At 50.8% G+C, this 18,114-nt stretch overlaps 1 protein-coding gene across 1 annotated transcript in view; it reads right to left on the reverse strand.

Moving 5' to 3' along the window:
* Positions 1-5,343: 5,343 nt before the first annotated feature.
* Positions 5,344-18,114, reverse strand: part of LOC135094750 (neuroblast differentiation-associated protein AHNAK-like) — a 34,141-nt gene continuing 21,370 nt past the window's right edge. Inside the window, exons 5-7 of the mRNA XM_063995095.1 lie at positions 17,868-18,012; positions 17,234-17,442; positions 5,344-17,091 (exon numbers count right to left, since the gene is read on the reverse strand). Of these exons, the coding sequence (XP_063851165.1) occupies positions 7,444-17,091; positions 17,234-17,442; positions 17,868-18,012 (10,002 nt within the window). The 3' untranslated portion in view covers positions 5,344-7,443. The remainder of the gene's footprint in view (positions 17,092-17,233; positions 17,443-17,867; positions 18,013-18,114) is intronic.

The following is an 18,114-nucleotide window of genomic DNA, read 5'->3' on the forward strand; positions in this document are numbered from 1 at the left end:
ACGCAACGGGGTTACTATTTTGTAGTTAAATTTATTGGGTTTATTTATTTTATTATTATTATTGTTATTCTTGCTGTTTATCGTCATTGTTATTTTCTTTTAATGGTTTTTGTTTTTTTATTTTGTTATTTTTTGCTTTTCTTTAATACTGTTGTTGTTTATTTTGATTTAGATTTTTCATTACATTTTTACCGGCTTCTAGTTCTTTATACTGTATTTTGATGATTGCTATTTATTGTTATTGTCTTCTGTTCATTTTAACAGTTCTTTCTAATGTATTTTCATTTATTTTACAATATTACAGATTTTGTGTTTTACACTGTATTTTCATATATTTCTATGATTCTGCAGTTGGTCTTAGTCCTTACAAGTGCTTTTTCATATTCTATTATTGCTTTTAGTTATCTTAGAGTGCAATTTGTTATTTGTTTATCATTATTCTATTGTTTTTAGTCCTCTCAGGTGCGTTTCTATATATTTTACTGTCATATTATTATTATTATTATTATTATTATTATTATTATTTTTACTCTATTTAGTTCTTTTAAGTTAACTTTTTTTATTTTTATCTCCTTCTGTTGGTTTTATATATTCATTTTTTTATTACAATTATTTTTTTTTCCCTCCTATCTCATTACCTGTAACATTAAACATGGATGGAAGAAGGAAGAATCAGAAAGTAAGGAGGAAGAAAGAAGAAAGGCACTAAGGAGGAAGAAGGAAATAAGAAAACAGAAAGATTAAATGACGGAAGAAAATACAAACAGGAAAGCTGGTACCATGATTACAGTAAGCTGTCACACACACACACTCTCTCTCTCTCTCTCTCTCTCTCTCTCTCTCTCTCTCAGGCCAACTGTAGTGTTTGGTGTTCCCCCAGGTCAATAATGTTCGTCTCCCTAGAGTGCCTCCTACCCACAAGTAGCCAAGTGTTCACTTCAGTTTTAAGAAATCTCCTCACACTGTCACTTATGTGAGAGATGTGTGTCTGGCACGGCTTGCTCCTCTCAGGGTCTTGGCTAGCAGAGGTCTGGGGGCTGGCCTCTCAGTGCTTAGCATGTTTTATGTCTCTGTGATTCGGTCTGTTATAGACAATGCTGCCCCAGTCTTAATTCAGTTCAGTGCTTCCGCCCTTCGTCCACTTGAGACTCTGCAGAATGAGGCTATGCGAATAATTTTGGGATGCTCCAGGACAGCCAAGACAGACAGAGGTTCTCCGCGCTGAGCTGCACCTTCCCAGTGTTGTGTGTAGAATCAGAGATTACATGTCGCACTGCAGGCTGCATGCTGAGTACTGTTTCCTCGGGTGTTAAACAGTGGCTCGTCTTACTGTCTGGTAACCCCAGGAGCCCTGCTAATGTGTGCCTGAGGAAGATAATGGCTGTTCTGACATGTACTGGTGTCGCAGATGATGTCTTGGGTCTAGCTCAGACACTGCTCCAGCCCCCCTGGCGCCCTGGTCGTCTCAGTGTGGACATGGCCAAGCTGCCTCTGCCAAAACGTTCTTATTCCCCACATGTGTTACAAGATTTGTTTATGTCAAAATTGTCTGAATACCCTCAAGTGCATCCTGTGTATGTTTTTTTGTGATGAGTCTGTTGATGGAAGCAAATCGAACTGTGGTTTGTTCATTCGCGACTATGTCCCCCAGTCAGTACACAGACACTGAGGTGTCCTGACGGCTCCCGCACACCTGTCTTCCACCAGGGCGGAGCTGTACGGCATACTCGAGGCTTTGCACATTGCAGACTCCTCGCTTAAGGATGTCTACCTCTTTGTTGACAGTCAGGCTGCCTTACGTGGCCTTCTGTCACCTGCAGCTACAGACTGTGATGTTGTGCACAAGTGCCTTGGGGTCATTCGCACTAATGAAGAGACTGGTGCCAGGGTCCACTTTACATGGGTGCCTTCACATGTAGGCATCCTTTTTAATGGAAGGGGCGACCACTTGGCCCAGCTTGCCCTTCAGGATGAGACAGTGGACCCTGATGTCGAGTACACTCTGCACTATGTACACCGCAGCATTAGGGGCTATGTCAATAGTAGTATTACTGATGATGCAGCACAGTGCTGTCATGATGGCAGTCCTAGCTGCCTCCATCACGTACAAGTCTCCCAGGGTAGTGATCACACCGGTGGGAGATACGGTACATCTCTGGCTAGTGTGGCGATGCACCTCAGGCTAGGCTATCAGTATTACTGGGAGGTTAGTAACGCCCCTGCAGTGTGCTGTAAGCTGCGTACAGTGCCTGGAGGACACACACTGCATCACTATGTTAGGGGTTGTCCCTGTATTGACAAGTTTCGGCCTCTAGGTATTTCTGACCTGCAGCAGCTTATCTGCCGCCTAATAAACACCAATGCTCTTAAAAATATTCTGCAAGAATACCCGATCTTTGCTCCCAGTTGGTGATGCAGTGTGTGTGTGCGTGTGTGTGTACATACCCTCATGGCCCCCTACTGGGTGTGCGTCAATCCGTCAGTAGTGTGTGGGTGTGTGTCGTGTGGGTGCACCACTACCGCCTCTCCTCATTACTCAGGTCTCCATTTGGCAGTGAACAGATGTCTCCCTTATATACAGTGTCGACGTGCTTGTGTACACCTGTCCCCTTTTGTATGTACAGATCTAATGTATGTAAGTGCATGTGTATATGTGTATGTATGTATGCCTATGTGTATGTATGTATGTGTACGTATGTATGTGTGTGTATATATGTATATATGTGTATGTGTATTTATGTATGTATACCTTTGTATATGTATGTCTATGTATGTATATGTATTGTATGTATGTATATGTGTATGTGTATGTGTATGTGTATGTGCAATTTTGTAATGTGGTGTACATCTGACCTGTGTATGTTTGCCTCTTGCTCAGGGGGAGGCCGGCAGGACCAGTCTTCCTCCCTTGTTGTACTTGTTACTGCCACAGGAAAGTCATTCAATCGATCACTCAAATCTCTCTCTCTCTCTCTCTCTCTCTCTCTCTCTCTCTCTCTCTCTCTCTCTCTCTCTCTCTCTCTCTCTCTCTCTCTCTCAGTAAATCTTTTCTGGAGAAATAAAAAAAAGAAAGCAAAGTGGATCTTCTCAACTTTATTACAGAGAGAGAGAGAGAGAGAGAGAGAGAGAGAGAGAGAGAGAGAGAGAGAGAGAGAGAGAGAGAGAGAGAGAGAGAGAGAGAGAGAGAGAGAGAGAGTATATCTTTAAGCATACATTATTAAAAATATTACACAACCGTAGACTGCAATAATAATAATAATAATAATAATAATAATAATAATAATAATAATAATAATAATAATAATAACAATAATGATAATAATAATAATAATAATAATAATAATAATAATAATAATAATAATAATAATAATATAAAAACACAAAAATCTTATTACATATTTATATATACTATATATAGAAATTTATATTAACGATAATGTTAGTTTGTCAGCACCTTAGTAATTAATAACAATAATAATAATAATAATAATAATAATAATAATAATAATAATAATAATAATAATAATAATTGTGGTATGGTTCATTATGAAATCCAGGGGTTATAACAAATAAAAAAATAAACATAATAATAATAATAATAATAATAATGATAATAATAATAATAATAATAATAATAATAATAATAATAATAATAATAATAATAATAATAATAATAATAGAAAATATATTTGAAACGTAATGTATAATAATTGTACACAAAATATCAAATTATTATTATTATTATTATTATTATTATTATTATTATTATTATCATTATTATTATTATTATTATTGAAATGTATATTACACGGATAAATAAATAAACCAGTAAATAAATAAATTAATAAATAAAAAAACTCCGAAAATAAAAAAAAAATACACAAAAATGAAAAAAGCTACAATAGATGAATAACGAAGAAAACTAATAAAACGAAAAAAAAAAATAAAATAAAAATATGTACCCCTAAAAAATCTACATAAACTATACAGTACAAATATAAAACTAATAAATAGCAAAAAAGTAAAAAAATAAATAAAGTAAGATAAAAAAAATAACAATAAAACACAACAAAGTAAAGCGTGGACCACTGGAGTGCTTTGTTTGTTCGTTTGTTTGATATGTTTGCTTGTGGGAGGGGGGAGGGAAGGGGAGGGGAGGGGAGGGGAGGGGAGGGGAGGGGAGGAGGGTAATATAGTTTTAAAGCTTTGATCTACCTGTGAGTAAATACTGTCTTACTACAACCTGCTGGCTTCGTGACGGCCCCACGAGGCACGCCAAGATCAGGATCAAGATTATAACACGCGTCAGAATAATGATCAGTAGTAATAGTTATAATAAAATAATTAGTAGTAATAATAATAATAATAATAATAATAATAATAATAAAAATAATAATTCAAGGTTTCCTATAAACTCGAAAGAAAAACATTGGTTATTTGACGGAGATGACAAAGATGATAATAATAATAATAATAATAATAATAATAATAATAATAATAATAATAATAATAATAATAATACTCTTACGAACTTTACTCTGAATACATAAGAAAACAAATATTGGAGTTGATGATAATAATAATAACAATAACAATGACAATAATAATAATAATAATAATAATAATAATAATAATAATAATAATAATAGTAGGTGCATAACCCCAAGATTTTTAAGTTAAATTTTAATTAAGAAATTTCAATTACTTTTTTTAAGGAGACCAAAAACACAATAAAAACGATACTCTTTTGTTTCTTCTTAAAATTCACTACGCGCATAATAATAGTAATAATAATAATAATAATAATAATAATAATAATGATAATAATAATAATAATAATAATAATAGCTTTAATCTACTATTATGGCATTCGAGAGCGAGAGCGAGAGAGAGAGAAGTAAAAATCTAACAATTATTGACGGAACGAATGCATTACAAAAAATAGACGTATATTTATTTTGGCTAAGACATTTTTTTCATTTTTTTTTCTTAAACTTTCGCTGTATGTGGAGGCATGAAGGAGGAGGAGGAGGAAGAAGAAAAGTGGTAGTACGAAAAAAAAGAGAAGAAAATAAGTAAGGAAAAAAAAAAAAAAGAGGAAACTGAAGAAAAAGAAAATAGAAAAAAGAGAGAGAAGCGTGTAGTACATATTGTAGTAAAAAATATAACTCCGCTAAGACTGTTTTGTTAACATTATACGGAAAAAGAAGGAAAAAAAAAAAAGGCGGGAGAATTCAAAATCATAGGGGCTACAAACCTAAAAGCAAGCTACAGAGTACAAGCCTAAAATAATTATAATAATAAAAACAATAAAAAATTAGAGAAAATAACATCAAATTGAGCGTTTGTATAATAAATGGATTGCTTTAAGGTATCACAGCGAAGGTTAATCAGTAATGAGTTATTTTGAACATAGAGGGTTTGAAAAATAGACGGGTTTATAATACTGGGAGCAGCCATGTTTGCTTTCCTACTTGAAGGGGGCACGGGGGTATAAAATATATGAGGAGGTTAAAATGGCATTTCCTAGTCTATTATTGCTATTGTTTTCTCGTGAGCATATAAAAAAAAGCTTGAAAATAGACACGGGCATATACTATCTTTTGTCTGAAGGGAGTGCGGGGTGAAAAAATATATGTAAGGAGGTTAAATGGCGTTTCTAAGTCTATTATTGCTACTCTTTCTCGTGAGCGTAAGAATATATGTATAAAAAAGTTATTTTGATCCTAAGCAGATATTATTTTAATGGAAGACTATGTTATTTTTATTTTATTTATTTTTAGCTACTTTTTTCTTATATTTTTTTTTCTTTCCGTCACGTGACATTGAAGACAACAATTTCATTTCACTTTTTTTCTTTACTTTCCGTGAATTATTATTTTTTTCTGGTGGTTTTTATTTTTATTTATTTATTTATTTTTCCTATGGCGTTCTTTGTTTTAGGCTGTAGTGTCTTAACGACGGTACGCAATGGTGTTTTTCTGATGGTTTTTAAGAACGTGTTCTAAATGAGGTCTTGATCTGTTTTCAAGGGCGGTTAGGTTAGGTTTTCAAAGGACGGTAGCCATTAATGTTCTCTATCACTGGTTTTTACTGTTTTCGCATCGATGTTCATTTGTTTGCCGAGGGTGTTCAGTTGTTTTCTAAGTAAGGTTTCTAGTAATGGTCTCTAAAAGTTGTATTTTTTTGTTTTCGTGACGATAAAAGGACAAATAGTGACGTGTTCTAAAGGTTTCTAGTACCATTTTTTAATGTTCTCAGAAAGTTATTTAGTGTTGGTCTGTATTGTTCTCCATGCGGTTTCCAAAGGTCTTGGTGGCGGCACTAGTGTTTGGTAAGCAGTGAGCGTGTTTTCCAGGGACTATTAATGTTTTCTAGTAAAGTTCTTTATATTGCGGTATCCAATGTTCTCTATTAATGATTTTCAGTGACGATTTTAGTGCTTTCTGTGGCTTTTATCGTGTTTTCTAAATGTAACTAATATTTTCTAGGTGGCAGTTTTAATTTTTTGTTCTCTATTGGTTTCTATTTTTTTTTTTTTTTTGGTGACGGCATTTAAGTGTTTTCTCGGATTAATTTATGTTTTCAAAGGCAGGTTTCAATTTTCTGTTCTCTATATTGTGGTTTCTATATTTACGTGACGGTATTTAAGTGTTTTGCGGGGCTGTTCCTAGTAATGTCATCTATTGCGGTATCTACTGGTCTCTACTGACGGTCTCTAACGCTAATGGCACTTGAGCTCCTTGGTATCACACGAGGAAGGCGCGGGTCGACTCTCCCTTGACTCTCCCTTGACTCTCCCAGCGACTCTCACTCTTAGCGGGAAGATTACTTTGCTCCATTCACGAGTATAAGGAAATGTGTGTGTGTGTGTGTGTGTGTGTGTGTGTGTGTGTGTGTGTGTGTGTGTGTGTGTGTGTGTGTTATATTCTGTGTGTGTGTGTGGCTTAGTGTTATCTTTCGTTGTTATTGTTGTTACCTTTGTTACGAACGAATCTGTTTACTACGACTATTGTTACCGTTATGTATGGTAGTAGTGGTAGTGGTAGTGGTAGTGGTAGTAGTGGTTAAGTGGCTCGCTATGCACTGCTTACCGTACAAAAAATAACACGATAACTACTCTATTATTAGTACAGTCTTATATACACCCACGTATAAAATTGCTCGTATTAAATACAAAACAGGACCGCGCTAATACACCTTGAACCAATATACAGGACGAGTGTACCTATACTAACAGCGGGGGGGAGGGGGGTTAAGTACATTTGAACCTTGGGCATGGGGAGGTGCCCTGGGGGAGGGGGTTGGGGGCTGGGTCGGGGGGTTAGAGGGGCGGGGGCGTGGTGCAGCAGCCCCTAAATGCTCGCGGCTGGACGCGTGCGGCGCCGCTGCCGTGACGCGCGGCGCTCGGGGGTACGCGACGGCGCCTCTGCGGGGCGGGCACTACTCTGGGGGCTGCAAGGTGGGCGGGGGCGAGTCGGGGCCCGGGGGCGAGACCTGGGGACGCGCCGGGGTGGAGATGATGAGGGTCTGGCTGAGGCCGCCCTCGTTCACGATGTAGCGGCCACCGTCCACCGTGATCTGCGTGAGGGACTTCTGCGGCAGCGCTGCCCTGTCCGCCAGCAGCAGCGCGTGGGCCAGGCCGCCGCCGCCGCCGTTCTCGCCGGCGTCCAGCAGGATGGTGTCGCCGCCCACCTCCACCGTGTCAATGGTCACCGTCTCGCCCGCGCCACCCTCCACCACGCCGCCGCCGCCCTCCGTGCTCACCACCACGGCGCCATTCTCCCGCACCGTCACTAGCGCCGCCTCGCGCCGCGGCGCCACCAGCTTGGGCGGCGAGGCGGTGCGTGGGCGTGGCTTGGGCGGCACGGGCGGCGGCAAGGAGCCGCTGCCACCACTCACGTCAAGGCTGCTCACTCTGGGCGCCACCGTCACCGTCACGCCGTCTCCCGCGGCGCCGCCATCCAACTCACTGTCGCTGCTGAGGCTGCTGCGGCTGCTGCTGCAGCTGCTGCTCTGCACGGTGCGCGGCGCGCCGCCCACCTGCCGCAGCTGGACACTGAAGCTGCTCACCTTGCGCTCCTCGCTGGTGGCGCCGCCCTGCACCACCACCACGTCCTCCTCGAGCGTGGCGGTGGGCTGCGCCTCCCTGATGGTGGCGTCGCCGTCCAGCAGCGTAATGGTGGTGCCACCAGAGGGCACGGGCGTGGTGGGCAGGGCGGGGGGCTCCTCCCGCTCCTCGCTGCCGCCGCTGTGGTGCAGGGTGATGCTGCTGCGGGAGGTCTCGGAGGCCGTCACCCACTGCGAGGACACGTCCGTCACGGAGGTGGAGCCGCTGATCTCTATGTGCGACACGGACTCCCCTTCGTGGAAGTGGCCGTCGGCCTCCCCCACCAGGCCGGTTACCCGGGGGGACACGGCCTCCGCCAGGCTGGCCTCGCTGTCCCGTCGGAACAGCAGCGCCTGCTCCAGCGTTCCCCACTGCTCGGCGCGCCGCAGCCCCAAACCGCCGCCCTCGCGCAGCCCCGCGGGGCCCTGCTCCTCCTCGATGGACGTGGCCGAGGAGTCTGGCAGCGTGAGGCGGTGGGAGTGGTGCAGCGCGGGCTGGTGCGGCGTCGTGCGCGTCAGGTCCAGCGACACGGCGCGTTCCAGCACCACGCTGACGGGGTCCGGCTCGGCCTGCAGGCGGGACAGGTCGCCCAGCGAGGCCGCCTTACGCTTCAGCTCCTCGGAGTCCGTGGGGCGCTTGGGCGTGGAGGCGGCCAGGACCCCGCCCCGCACCACCTCGCGCTCCCCCTCGCTGTCTGAGGCCAGCGAGGCGGCGTCCGGCAGGGCAGGCTGTGCCACCTTCCTCTCCATCACCGTGCGCTCCACCACCTCCACCACCTCCACGCGCTCCGCATGCTCCAGATCCCTTCCGTCGGGCGGCGCGGCGCTCTTGAGCTGCACAGACCTCACCACCACGCTGGTGGACCCCGCGGCGCCCCCATCGGGCCTTGGAGGCTTGGGTGCCCGCCGCTTGTAGGGGGCGGCGTCTCCCTCCACGGAGGACAGCCTGGGTAGCACCACGTCCACGCGGCGGGAGGTGACCTCCACGCTCTCCACCACCTCCACTTCCATGGGCTGCTGCTGCTGCTGCTCGCTCAAGGTCACCTCCGTCATCTGGCGGCCTCGGCCTCGCCCACGCTTCCTTTTCTTACCATCAGGCAGGTTCTCGTCGTCCTCGTCCGAACTAGAGGAGGAGCTGGAGGAGGAGGAGGAGGAGGAGGCCGAGGACGAGCCGCCCTTGTCGGGCCGCTTCCTGCGGTGGTCCTTGGCGGCAGCGGCGGCGAGGGCCATGGCGTTCTCCTCAGAGGTATTGAGGGCGTCCTCGTCCTCTTTCTTGGTCTTCTTGTCCTTGTCTTTCTTCTTCTTGGGGTTCTTCTTGGGCCTCTTGGCCTCGGAGGGGTCTGCCAGCTGGCCGTCTGGCGCCTCGCGCACCGCTTCGTCCTCGCTGGAGTGGCTGTCGTGACGCATGCGGCTGATCTCGGTCTGGATCTTGCCCTTCAGGTTCTTGAAGCCCTTGAAGCCCAACTTGAGGCCCTTGCTCTTAGGCTCCTTGGCCTTGTCCTCGCCGCCCCGGGTGTCGTGCTCCACGCGCTCCTCCGCCTCGTGGCTCTCCGAGTCTGACGTGTTGCGCCCGCTGCGGCTGCGGAAGGCGAATCCGCGCCCCTTGTGCTGCTGCTGCTGCTGCTGTTTAAGGTGGGCGCGGGCGGCCGCGTCCTCCGCCTCGCCTGCCTCGGAGTCACTCTTCATGTCATACTTGGCCTCGGTCTTGCCGAAGCCCCGCAGGCCAAAGTTGAGGCTGGACTTGGTCTTCACCTTCACCTCCTCCTCCGCCTCTGCCTCGCGCCGCGGCAGGTCAGCCTCGGCCTCGCCGCCGTCCATGTCATAACTCTTGCTCTTGCCCTTGAAGCCGAAGCTGAGGCTTGGCTTCAGCTTCTGTTTGGCGTGGCCCGCCTCGGCCTGCGGCAGCGGGGCTGTGTCCACGCGCCCGTGCTGCTGCTCCGCGCTGTCCTCAGAGTCTGAGCTGCGGCTGCCTCTGCCCTTGAAGCCAAAGCTGAGGCCGCCCTTCACCTTGGGGCGCGCGCGCTCGTCCTCGCCCTCGCGCTCGGCGGACACCTCGGACGCCCTTTCTGAGTGGTGCTCCTCCTCTGTGTCCGAGGAGCGCGAGAAGCCCCGGAAGCCGAAGCTCATCTTGCTGCGGCCCTTCTTCTTGTCCTCCCGCGCCGCGCCGCGGTCCGGGTCAGGCTCCAGGGACGTAGGCTCCCGGGACTCCTCCTCGCTGTCCGAGGACTTGCGGAACCCAAAGCCCAGGCCGAACTTGTGCCGCACCTTGGTCTTCTCCTCCTCGTCCTCGTCCCTGACCTTGCCCTTGCCCCTGCCCTTCTCCGCCTCCACCTCCACCGCGGCAGTGGGGATGGCGGGCGCCGCAGCCTTCACCCTCACGGGGGCCTCCGTCACCGAGGCGCTCAGGCCCTTGGCGGTGGCCTCGAGGGAGTGTCTGGCGGCGGGCGTGGGCGCCTCCACCGCCACCTCCACGCCCCGCCTGGTGGCGGCCTCGGCCTCCACCTCCGTCAGGCTGGTGTCGCGGGAGTCGAGGCCGATGTGCTTCTTGAAACCCTTGAAGCCAAAGGCCATGCCGAAGCCCGGGGATAGCCTGGCGCTCTCCGTCTCCACGCCAGAGCGCGAGGCGGCGCCCTCTGCCTCCAGCATGCCGCGCTCCAGATCCACCTCGGGCAGGTCAATCTTGGCCTTCTTGAGGTCAATGTCAGCCTCGGGCAGGTCACACTCCACGTCCGCGTCCTGCCCCTCCAGGCTGAGGTCAGGCGAGGCAGCCTGCGCCGCGTGTCCCAGGCTAAGGCGCGGTGCCTTCACCCGCATCTCCCCCACGCCGCCCTTGGCCTCGGGGGAGAACACCCGCAGCCCAAGAGAGGGCACGGCCACCCCAGGGGTCTGCACCCTGGCGGCGGGCGCCTCCAGGGTGACACCGCCGCCGCCAGCCTCGTCCTCGCTCTCCTGGCCTCGCTCTGCCTCGCCGCCGCCTCGCCCCTTCAGGCTCAGGCTGGGCCCCTTGAAGCCCAGGGCAAAGGACTTCTTGGACTTACTGGGGGTTCCTTCCCCGTCTGAGTCTTTATGGTGGGGCTGCGCGGCGCCCACGCTGAGGGCGGGGCTGTGGACGGCCAGGGCGGCCTCCTCCCTCACCGCCACGCCCTCGACCCTCCTGGCCTCCCCAGAGGCGCCCAGGCTCACGGAGGGCAGGCTGAAGTCAGGGGCCTTGATGCCAAAACTGAAGCCCTTCTTGGCCTCCCTGTCCTTAGCTTCATCTGTTTCGTTCCCAGCTTCTTTCAAACTGGCGGTGGGACCCGAGATGCCCCAGGTGAAGGCCTTCTTCGTGCCTTTCTCGTCAGTCTGAAGCTCAGGTCCCCGTGTCCGCAGGCTGAGGTGAGGGGCGTGAGCCTCAGGGGCCTCCACACTCACGCCAGCCTTCCCCTCGCCAAGCTTCACATCAGTGTCTTTTAGCTTCATACTCGGCATGGTGACATCAGGGCCCTTGAAGCCAAAACTGAAGCCTTGTTTGCTTTTTTCCTCTTTCTCCTTAGATTCACCCTTCTTGTTTTCCTCCTCCTCCTCCCCCTTACCTTCAGTGTCCTTCAAGCTAAGGCCAGGCATGCTGAAATCAGGCCCCTTGAAGCCCAAACTGAAGCCTTTTTTAGTTTTGTCCTTAAAGTGCTCCCCCTCTTTCTCTTCTTCCTCCTCCTCTTTACCGCCCTTTGCTTTGCCCTTTAGACTCATGCTGGGTAGACTGACATCGGGCCCTTTCAAGCCAAAACTGAAGCCCTTCCTTCTCTTTTCCTTCTCATCTTCATTATCTAATTCCTCTTCTTCCTTTTCCTTATCTCCCTTTGCCTTGCTCTTTAAACTCATGCTGGCCAGGCTGACGTCAGGCCCTTTGAAGCCCAAACTGAAGCCTTTTGTGCTCCTTTTCTCCTTGTCATTATCATCATCCTCTGATTCCTCCTCCTTCTCTTCTTTATCAACCTTTGCCTTGCCCTTCAGACTCATGCTGGGCAGGCTGACGTCAGGTCCTTTAAAGCCCAAACTGAAGCCCTTTCTGGTGTTCTTCTCTTTGTCATCATCATCCTCTTCCTCCTCCTCTTCCTCTCTATCTCCCTTTGCCTTCCCTTTGAGACTCATGCTGGGCAGGCTGACATCAGGCCCTTTGAAGCCCAAACTGAAGCCCTTTCTACTTTTCTTCTCCTTGTCATTATCATCATCCTCTGATTCTTCCTCCTTTCCTTCCACATTGCCCTTCGCCTTGCTCTTCAGATTCATGCTGGGCAGGCTGAGGTCAGGCCCTTTGAAGCCCAAACTGAAGCCTCCCTTTTTAGTGTTTTCCCTGTCATCATCATTCTTTTCCTCTCCCTCCTCTTCCTCCTCTTTATCTCCCTTTGCCTTCCCTTTGAGACTCATGCTGGGCAGGCTGACGTCAGGCCCTTTGAAACCCAAATTGAAGCCCTTCCTGTTCTTCTTCTCCTTGTCATTATCACCATCCTCTGATTCTTCCTCCTCCTCTTCCTCTTTATCTCCCTTTACCTTCCCTTTGAGGCTCATGCTGGGCAGGCTGACGTCAGGCCCTTTGAAGCCGAAACTGAAGCCCTTTCTACTTTTCTTCTCCTTGTCATTATCACCATCCTCTGATTCTTCCTCCTCCTCTTCCTCTTTATCTCCCTTTGCCTTCCCTTTGAGACTTATGCTGGGCAGGCTGATGTCTGGTCCTTTGAAGCCCAAACTGAAGCCCCTCCTGCTTTTCTTCTCTTTGTCATTATCATCATCCTCTGAATCTTCCTCCTTTTCTTCCACGTCTCCCTTTGCCTTGCCCTTCAGACTCATGCTGGGCAGGCTGAGGTCAGGCCCTTTGAAACCCAAACTGAAGCCTTCCTTTTTACTCTTATCCTTCTCGTCTTCATTGTCTGATTCCTCCTCTTCCTTTTCCTTGTCGCTCTTCGCCTTGCCCCTCAGACTCACGCCGGGAAGACTCACGTCGGGGCCTTTGAAGCCAAAGCTGAAGCCTTTCTTGCCACTTTTCTTCTCCTTGTCTGCTTCATCTTCCGACTCTTCCTTTTCTTCACCTTGGCCCTTCTTGCCTTTGACACTCATGCTGGGCAGGCTGACGTCAGGCCCCTTGAAGCCAAAACTGAAGCCTCCCTTTTTACTCTTATCCTCAGTTTCACTGGACTCCCCAAGACCTACAGTGTGGAGTCTCGCATTAGGAGGATCAACTGAAGCCCTGAATTTGTCTGATTGAAGCTTGACATCAGGGGCTTCAATTCCTAGCGAAAGATTCTTCCCGGGGATGTTGGCTTTACTTATCCCACCTTCAAGACTGCCACCTGAAGCCAACCGAACTTCAGGACTCGGGATTTTAACTTCAGCTTCACTGCTCCTAGCGGTGAAGCTTGGCAGGGACATGTCAGGGCCTCTGAGACCGAGTTTGAAGCTTCTGTCCTTCCCGTCCTTGTCCTCGTCTGTAGCTTCTCCGTCTGGCTTCTTTTGTTTGCCTGACAGACTGAAGCTTGGCATGTTAATATCAGGTGTTGTGATGCCAAAACTGAAACCACCTTTCTTATCTTTTTCCTTCTTCTTTTCTTTCTCCTCCTCCTCCTCTTCTTCCTTCTCCCTTTTCAAACTCAGACTTGGCAGGCTGATCTCCGGCCCTTTGAAGCCCAGATTGAAACTTCCTTTACTATCATCTTCCTTCTTGGCTTCATCTGATTTTCTATTTTCCTTGTCCTCCTCCTCCTTCTCCCCCTGGCCGCTTCCCTTGAGGCTGAAGCTTGGCAGGCTGAAATCTGGGCCTTTGATGCCAAAATTGAAGCCCTTTCTTGTTTTTTCTTTCTCTTCTTCATCTTCCTCTTCTTTCTTATCTTCCTCAGCACCTCCTCCTCCTCCTCCCTCTCTTTTCAAACTCATGCTGGGCAGGCTGACGTCAGGCCCTTTGAAGCCGAAACTGAAGCCCTTTCTACTTTTCTTCTCTTTACTGGCTTCATCTTCTGACTCTTCCTCCTCCTCTTGATCGCCCTTTGCCTTGCTCTTTAGACTCATACTGGGCAGGCTGACGTCAGGCCCTTTGAAGCCCAAACTGAAGCCTTTTTTGCTCCTCTTCTCCTTGTCATTATCATCATCTTCTGATTCTTCCTCTTCCTCCTCTTTATCTCCCTTTGCCTTCCCTTTGAGACTCATGCTGGGCAGGCTGAGGTCAGGTCCTTTGAAGCCCAAACTGAAGCCCTTTTTGGTGTTCTTCTCCTTGTCATCATCATCATCCTCTTCCTCCTCCTCTACTCCTTTATCTCCCTTTGCCTTCCCTTTGAGATTCATGCTGGGCAGGCTGACGTCAGGCCCTTTGAAACCCAAATTGAAGCCCTTCCTGTTCTTCTTCTCCTTGTCATTATCACCATCCTCTGATTCTTCCTCCTCCTCTTCCTCTTTATCTCCCTTTACCTTCCCTTTGAGGCTCATGCTGGGCAGGCTGACGTCAGGCCCTTTGAAGCCGAAACTGAAGCCCTTTCTACTTTTCTTCTCCTTGTCATTATCACCATCCTCTGATTCTTCCTCCTCCTCTTCCTCTTTATCTCCCTTTGCCTTCCCTTTGAGACTCATGCTGGGCAGGCTGATGTCTGGTCCTTTGAAGCCCAAACTGAAGCCCCTCCTGCTTTTCTTCTCTTTGTCATTATCATCATCCTCTGAATCTTCCTCCTTTTCTTCCACGTCTCCCTTTGCCTTGCCCTTCAGACTCATGCTGGGCAGGCTGAGGTCAGGCCCTTTGAAGCCCAAACTGAAGCCTTCCTTTTTACTCTTATCCTTCTCGTCTTCATTGTCTGATTCCTCCTCTTCCTTCTCCTTGTCGCTCTTTGCCTTGCCCCTCAGACTCACGCCGGGAAGACTCACGTCGGGGCCTTTGAAGCCAAAGCTGAAGCCTTTCTTGCCACTCTTCTTCTCCTTGTCTGCTTCATCTTCCGACTCTTCCTTTTCCTCACCTTCGCCCTTCTTGCCTTTGACACTCATGCTGGGCAGGCTGACGTCAGGCCCCTTGAAGCCAAAACTGAAGTTCCCCTTTTTACTCTTATCCTTAAGCTTCAAATCGACGTTTTCCTCAATGTCCGGCAGGTTGACTGAAGCCTCGAGACCAGCAGAGGGAAGGGTGACGCTTGGCTTCACTCCCTCCACCTCTCCCTGAAGCTTGCCCGCCTCTCCCTTCAAGCCTAAGCTGGGCAGGCCCACTTCAGGGGAGGTGATGCCAATCTTTGGGTCCCTCAGCTTCACATCAGGGCCCTTCAGGTCCAGCTCTTGGGTTTTGAGGTCCACTTCAACTTCGGGGGCGTCTAGGCTCATTTTAGGTCCCTTCAGGTCAACTTTGGGCGCCTTCAGGTCCACGCCCACGCCCCCTGATTGCTGGCACTCCAGGCTGACCCTCTGGGTGGCGAGCTCCCCCAAGTTTCCAGCAGCGCCTCCCTCAGTCTTCAGGGCCAAGCCAGGAACACTCACTTCAGGCCCTTTCAGGGAGATGTCCACGCCCTTCTTGCTGACCTTCCTCTTGTCCTCATCCTCCGAACTGTCCCCTTGCGGGCCGCCGTCGCCGCGCCCCCGCAGCCCCATGCCGCCCAGACTGAAGTCAGGCGCCTTGAAGCCAAAGCTGAAGCCCTTTTTACTCTTCTTGCTCTTCTTCTTCCCGCCGTCCTCCTCGTCCGTGGCGCCGTCCTTGTCTTCCTTCGCCTCGCCGCCCTCAGCCTTCAGCTTCACGTCCAGGGCGGGCAGCTTCACCTCGGGCGCCTCCAGGCTCAGGTCCACGCCCTGGCCATCCCTCGCCTTGGCTTCATCCTCCTGCTTCTTGTCCTCGCCACGCTCCTTGAAGCCGAAGCCCGGAAGCTTGATGTCCGGGCCCTTGAAGCCCAGCTCGAAGCCCTTGTCGCCGTCAGGGGCGTCTAGGTCAGCCTCCACCTCAGCCCGCAGGTCTGCAGACGGCGCCCCCAAGTCAGCACCGGCCGGCGCCGCGCCCTCCTCCTGGCCGCCCTTTGCCTTGTCCCTGCCCCACCCCAGCTCTGGCAGGGTCAGGTCGGGTTTTTTAAATTTGAGACTGAAGCCTCCCTTGTCTGTGTCCTCGCCCCCCGTCGCCGCAGAACCCTCTGGAGCCTGCAAGCCCAGGCTCAGCCCCTGGGGTGCCTCGACCTCCACCTCGGGGCCCTCCAGGCTCAGCGACCCTGTGTGTTTAGACTTGACCTTCTCTTCGTCCGAGGCGCCCGTATCGTGGTCTGGGCCTTGCAGGCCGAAGGAGAAACCCAAGCCCCCGACGCGCCCATGGCCGTCAGGCTGGTCCTCGGCAGACTCAGAGTCAGAGCCCCGCCCCCGCGCGCGTCCCTCCAGGCCCAGGTTGAGCCCCAGGGAGCCCTTGGCCTCCTGCTTCTCGTCGTCTGTCTTGGGCTCGTGGCTAAACTTGCCGCCGCCGCCGCCGCCGCCGCCGCCGCCAGCCTGCAGGTTGAGGTTGCCGCCTGCCCGCACCTGCGGCAACTTGATGCCAAACTTGGCGCCGGGCGGCCTCTTGGCCTCCACCTCCAGGCCCTCGGCAGCACTAGTGCCTTCCTTCTCAATGCTGAGCTGCGGGGCCGCGACGCGCAGCGCCTCCGCTTCCGCCGCCACGCTGCCGCCGCCGCCAGCCTCCAAGTCCACACCGCCGCCGCCGCCGCGCCCCGTCAGGTCCGGCAGCACCTTGATGCCGAACTTGAGCCGCGACTCTGACTTGTCGGCGGCGAGGTCCGCGCCTTCCCTCGCGGCGTGGGCGTGAGGGGGCGCCGCTCCCGGCACATCGATGGCACGCTCTGAGTGTCGCTCCGGAGCCTCGCGCTGCACGGCGGCTGTGGTGCGGGGCGCCGCGGTGGGGCGGGGAGGCCCCAGTGACAGGCCGCCCACCAGGTCAGGGCGCGACACGTCCACCCCTGGGGGCGAGGCGCCAGACACCCGCGCCGCGCGCACCCGAGACATGTCCGCCTTGCCGATCTGCAAGGAACACAGGGTTACCCTCACCACCACTCACCCCCCCCCTGCTGTGGTCACCCCTTCCCCAGCCCTGGTATGGTCAGCCCGCCCCTCTGCTATGGTCACCCACACCTCCCTTCCCCCTTACCCTCAGCGTGCCCACCTTGGCCAAGTCGTCGATGCTCTGGCTGCGGTAGAATGGGTGCACGGGACGCCCCGCCGAGGCAGCAGGTGGGCGTCGCGCGGCGGTGCCCGGCGCGGCCTTCTCCAGCAGCAGCAGCACGGGGTAGGGCGAGGCGTAGCTGAGGATGGTGAGCGCGTCCTCGTGCACCATGTGTTCCGTGCTCACCGCCAGGCCCAGCACGCGGTCACCTGCACCACGCGCACCGTTAGGGACACACACACACACACACACACACACACACACACACACACACACACACACACACACACACACACACACACACACACATATCACGTCCTGGCTGGTGTGTCCCATACTAGCAGTGACCCTTACTGAAGATGTCCTCTGCTGCTGCTGCTGCTGCTATTCACACACACACACACACACACACACACACACACACACACACACACACACACACACACACACACACACACACACATTCCTGGCACCTCTTCCCACACTACTGCACTCTCACCCCTCTCACTCCCTCATACTTGCACACACACACACACACACACACACACACACACACACACACACACACACACGCACCACATCTTCACAACCACAACCACCCTCTGGACACTTCCCTCCCCCCGCTGTGCCTCACCTGGAGCGATGGCGCCGCCCTCGGAGGCCGGCCCGCGGTGCAGCACGTCCTTCACAAACACACCGTCGCGCATGTTGCCGTATATGTTGAAACCAAGCCCCGTGAAGTCCCTCCCGCGCAGAGGCACCGCCACCACCGACGCCTCCTGCAGCGACGCCCCAGGGAGGTTGTACAGTAAACGCACGCACGCACGCACACGCACGCACAAACACTTACTACATACACGTTCATTGGTGTATTTCTTACG

Source organism: Scylla paramamosain, chromosome 46, assembly GCF_035594125.1.
Source record: "Scylla paramamosain isolate STU-SP2022 chromosome 46, ASM3559412v1, whole genome shotgun sequence".
Lineage (NCBI taxonomy): Eukaryota > Metazoa > Arthropoda > Malacostraca > Decapoda > Portunidae > Scylla > Scylla paramamosain.